Source organism: Thunnus albacares, chromosome 14 (assembly GCF_914725855.1).
Source record: "Thunnus albacares chromosome 14, fThuAlb1.1, whole genome shotgun sequence".
NCBI lineage: Eukaryota > Metazoa > Chordata > Actinopteri > Scombriformes > Scombridae > Thunnus > Thunnus albacares.
In genome coordinates, this window is record NC_058119.1 from 18,720,021 (window position 1) to 18,725,574 (window position 5,554).

Below are 5,554 nucleotides of genomic sequence, written 5' to 3' on the forward strand. Positions count from 1 at the left end.
AACACCGGACAGAGCTGCAGACACAGAAATGGCCCTTCTGCCTCCTGTCTGTCTCATGTACTGACAATGTAGACCTCACAGGGCTTAGATAGTAAAATATGTTAATGCATAAACATATGGAGCAAAACTTTAATACCAAACTACACCTGGCAAAAGAAAAAAAGGTTTTCTGACACAATTTTTTGAACCACATCTAATTCTGCAAAAATACTAATTACAAATGTGGAAGACATTATAGGAAAAGCATCAACTAAATGCTCAAATAATTTGGGTCATTCAAGAGCTGAAGAGTTAATGAAAGCTTTGAATGAGCCTTCCTGTGCTGTTGTAGTTACTGGTTTGGCCTTCCAGTATCCAAAATGACTGTCTGTAGCCATCAGGTTTTATCTGTATTGGACACCTGCTGAGAATATTGATCCTGTGCTGGTTTCACCATCTTAGCCATCACCAGGCATCAAGCTTTAAACAACCCCATGTCACTTTATATTGAATACTAATACCGAAGACTAGTGAGCCAACTGATTGTGAATATAAATCTATCACCTTAGGTGAGAAAACAATCAGCTGTATTCATTGTGTACCTGCAATATAGCTTTGAATGAATGGATCATTTTAGTTTGTCCAAAATATATATGCTTACAGTATACAATGAGCTGTAGGTACTGCAATACAATGCAAATTATACTGGAGATATTATTAACAAGAATGTTTTATGAAAAACAGCAAAATAAACAAGAGAAGTCACCTGCAAATACAAATAAGCAAAACAAGAAGGATGAAGGGAGACTAACCATTAGTTGACCTCAGAAGTGTGTAATGCAATTATTAATTTTCACTACAGCTGCGTTTAAAGTGGCACAAAATACCACAATAACATCTGGAAATAATAAGCATCTGTGTAGTAAATATTATATCAACAGTACATATCAAGGCGTTTGAGTTTCTCTTTCAGTAATTGCAACTCACCACTGCTACCATCTGTGCTTAACACCTCCAGTGTTGATACTGTTACAAACTACATTTTCAATGCGTTTATATTTTTACATTTTTATTTGAAAGTTATCATTTGAATTTATAGGGATTGTGATGCTACAATATTCCTATAGCCGGTAGTTTAGAAGCAGAAACCATTTGGTTTCGACTAATAGAAAGTTTTTCTCTTCCTCAGAATCCACCGTCCTGACAGTATCGCCTCTAACTGAGTCCAATTTTGGGAGACAGGGCGATCTCTGATATGGCTCAAGTGCCATCTGTGCCCAATTTACTTTCACGTCGCGGATTATTGAATTTAATGATATGGGTGATTATCGACGAATGCTTTGAGCCCATTAGGAGGTCGTGTGAAACACTAATAGTGTTTGTGTCACGTGTCTAGTTGAGGGACTGGGGGACAGACGCTTTAAAGACCGCGCTCCGGTCATCTCATTCACGCTGCAAGACTGACAGACAGAAGCAGAGGAGCGAAGTCCACACTCCGAGGGATCATCAGCACTAATCCGGTTTGATGAAGCTTGAAGACAAGAAGTGGGCTAAACTATGAAAAGTTCCTTTCCACGCGCGTAATTACGCACATCATCGCTTTTCCATCTTTAATGTTTTTTTTAGTATAAAGGATGCTGGACCCCAAGGACTGTGGAGTGACAATGACGTCTAGTCACAAGATTTCCTTTTCTATAATCGACATTTTGGATCCGAACAAATTCAACAGCAAAAGGGTAAACGAACTTTCCATCGCCGAGGAGAAGTTTCTTGTGCCAAATGCAGAGGGAACAAGTTTGCAGTCGGACACCACTGCAGGCGGAGACTTCAGAGTTGAGCGCACGGAAGCAGGTAGAGAAAACAGACATTTTTATAATATTATTCAACGTATAGACCGAATCTTTGATGCTGTTTTGCGTTTGTTTTTTGAGTTTGTTTTTTTTTTTTTGCATATGCAGATTATCTTCCAATATGCAGAATTTTAGACAAATGCAAATCCATTGCACCATTTGTAGGCATTTTTTAAAAAAGTGCCTCAATGAAGTGAATATTAAATTTAATGTGAAATCTTACGATAAACACTTAAGGCTCTGGGTTTAGACTAAATAGCATGTGAGATAGTGAGATATTTTCTATCAGATTTATTGTCATCTCTGTATGACCTTCCCTTAATTTCCAAGGCTGCGTTTCCTTTCAAGGAAGCCACAAAGGCTTGCTCCCAGAGCCCCAGCGTGTGATTGGCATTGGGACAGGCAGGCTAGATAATTGTTTAAATCGTCCCATTGAGGATGCCTCTGCGCGCTTTGATCGATATCCCATTACTGCATCCTGCATATCTCCCTCCAGCACCTTGCAGGTACAAACTTCACACCCCATCCATGTCTGATCCTAAATATCGTTCGATTAAAACTTCCCTTTAAATAGATGACATTTATCGATCCGCCCGCAAATATGAAACTCCATTAGCACGTCATGGCTGAGGTGGCGGAGCTGGATTTAGACGGGATTTCTTTCCGCAACATGACATTTGAGGCGCTATGTGGTTTATAAATTATTTAAGGATTAGTGACCAAGGCTCCCCCTTCTCTGAATCTAAGCTTCGTTCCGCTCCAACGACCTCCGGATCCAAATCATACACTTAACAGATGTCAACTTTGGGCCTTCTGTGTTTGGTATTTAAAACGCAATTCAAACAGGACAAAGAGGAACATCATTGCACAGTGAAGATAAATTTCTTAAGCAGGTGAGGGCTTTCAGCTCTGGGATTTGACACGTGACTTTTCTGTCTTGTCCGGAGCTGTCCATTCAGCACCACGGCCAATTTAACCCCCTTAGCCAGCCCCCCTTTTTTAGGCCCGTTACTCAGATCACAGAGACACCAACAAGGCACATGTCTTTTATTGTAAACATTCTTGAAAATGGTTACAAAACCAGTAGTACTTATTGAAAACCATGGTTTGATGCTGTAAATAACCTTGAAAATCACTTTTTTTATGCACGACCAGGGAGGCCTTGATGCCCAATGTTGCTGTCATCTTTTAAATCAAAGCACTGAATATATTTCAATCCTCAAAAAGCTGTTTCCACTTCAACATGAATCGAGGACGGATGGGGCCTACAGTTTCACCCTTAAATAGTTGACACGTACCCTAACGACTTAATTTTTGACTGAAAGTGAAATATTAATATGACTGGAATCTGGTAATTCTTCGCACTATCCGTTAGTTGTTGGATTTGCTGCAGAGTTCAGGATGTGAACTCACTCTTCTCTGTTTTATTTATAGGAGAGGACGCAGGAGATGAAAACTCCACAGGCGCCAAACATCACGCAGTTGTCGCTGACCCCCTCCTGCTCTCCCCAGCGGCTGAACCAGAGCGGTGTCTCACCGGGGATCAGGACGACACAGCAGAGGAGTCAGCGGTCACCCTGCAGGACCCGTCACCGCACAAGCGGCGGCGCCCGGACCAGGCCTGCGCCAAGCCACGACGCGCCAGAACAGCGTTCACCTACGAGCAACTGGTTGCTCTGGAGAACAAGTTCCGCGCAACTCGGTACTTGTCTGTGTGCGAGAGACTGAACCTGGCCCTGTCCTTGAGTCTGACCGAAACCCAGGTGAAAATTTGGTTCCAGAATAGGAGGACCAAGTGGAAAAAGCAGAACCCCGGGGCGGACAGCACCTTGCAGCCCGGCTCCAATTCCCTGGTCAACGTCAGTCCCAATCCGGCCACATGTGGGTCGAACCCCGCCAGCTTCCACCAAACTTTCCCCAACTTCAGCTCTGGGAATGTGATCTTCCACACGGCCGGTGCTGTTCCGCTTTCATCCACTGGAGGGCTCCTGCATCCCTTCATGTCCAGTGGATTCGTCCAGCCGACTTATTTTAATCCACACCTATAAAAGAAGCCAGGACTGAAATGTTGCAGCTGGTGAAACATTTAAGGCGAATCTTTGCAGGGAAGAAATAACTATCCTCAGCTGAACTTTTACTGGCCAGAGAGCTTGTAACTGTTGCATTGATAAGGTATCATGTTCTACAAACTGAGCAGAGAAAGGCATCTGTTTGTACAAGTTATCTCTTTCATGTCCCATCACCACTTTGCCAAACTGGCTTCTTTGAAAGGAGGAAGGTCTTTAATCTTTCACCATGGGCCTTTACCAAGACTTGAACATCATAACAAAAGGCCAACTTAGTGATCTGTGATCAAGCCCAACAATTATTTCAAAAAGTACTCATAACTTTGTCAGAATAATTCACCACTATGCACTGATTGTCTGTCGTTGTGTTTGCTGCAACACCTGCTCTCACAATGTGTATTTGACAGCCCATACGTATCATTTTCTGCATCAGTGTGCTCCCTTACATCTCTGTAACACAAACTGTGGCATATTGCAACCATCCAATACCCAGCTGTGTTCTTACCTCTCAAAAGGCTTGCACAGCTCACGTCTGTTGCCATTTGTACAACATTATCAGTGTAAGTTAATTAAAAAAACATAAAACATCTGTGTGTGGCTCTTGTAATACAAAGTAAAGCATTCCGAACGAGGATGGATTGAGGGACGTTTTGTATCCCTCTTAACATTAATTTGGCGTAAAAGTGACGGCAGTAATAGGCTTGTAATAGTGTTAGATTGTGTACTTGTTAAAGGGCCCGGTGAAAATTACCCGTATGCTGCCATCTCCTGAGCAACAGGGCTGAACTTTTTCCAAAAATATATTATACATAAAATACATGCTACTATATACTTATACTCCATCCATCTCAGAGGGAAATATTTTACATTTATCTGCTGCAGCTATAGTCCCCTTCGCAGATTAATATTTTATCAGTAATCAGTATCAGTAATAATCCAACTTTTGTTAATGACAAATCTGTAATGTTACTTCTCTCACCTCTAATTATACACTGTCACTGATCCAATCCTTCACTTATATACTACGACCACACCGTGTCGCTATTTCTTGGCTGTCTGCCTGCATAATCTTAAATGAGATGCAGACACCAATAAATTTATGGGGTGTTCACGTGTTCCTTGGTAACAGTAAGAGAATGAAACACGGTATATGATGTAGAAATGTCACATTTGTAGAGGACCAGAAGAAGTGGATGTCTTCCTGGGTGCCATGAACATTTTCAGATATGCACATACACTCACCGAGCACTTTATCAGGAATTCCTTTGCAATCTAATGCAATCCAATACAACGGCTCTGCCATAAATTCTACTTTTACAAAAATTATATATTTTCAGTTTTTGTCAACATTGTCAGAAAGGTGATAAATCTACGTTATGTTTATTACTGAGGTCGTAGTGGGTGGTGTACTAGAGTGCATTATATTGAAAAGTGTTCCTAATATTTTGGCCCCCTCATATATGGAAATGGAATAGACAAAATTGGCATTTGATTGCACAGGTGTTCCTAATAAATTGCTCTGTGAGTGTATATTATTCACAGAGAGAGAGAAATTAGAAAAATATATGACAACGCAGCCGGGGTTTAATTGCAGACCTCCTTCTAATTTAGCACAGTATTGGTGTATAGATCTGGTGGATACAATCTTCTGTTACACTT

The 5,554-nt window shown here is 41.3% G+C and overlaps 1 protein-coding gene across 1 annotated transcript; it reads left to right on the plus strand.

Moving 5' to 3' along the window:
* The first annotated feature begins 557 nt into the window (after positions 1 to 557).
* On the plus strand, positions 558 to 4,484 carry nkx1.2la (NK1 transcription factor related 2-like,a). Its single transcript, XM_044373040.1, has 2 exons — positions 558 to 1,830; positions 3,264 to 4,484. Exons 1-2 carry the CDS (start codon positions 1,614 to 1,616, stop codon positions 3,875 to 3,877), a joined length of 831 nt encoding a protein of 276 aa, XP_044228975.1. The 5' UTR covers positions 558 to 1,613; the 3' UTR covers positions 3,878 to 4,484.
* The last annotated feature ends 1,070 nt before the right edge of the window (positions 4,485 to 5,554 follow it).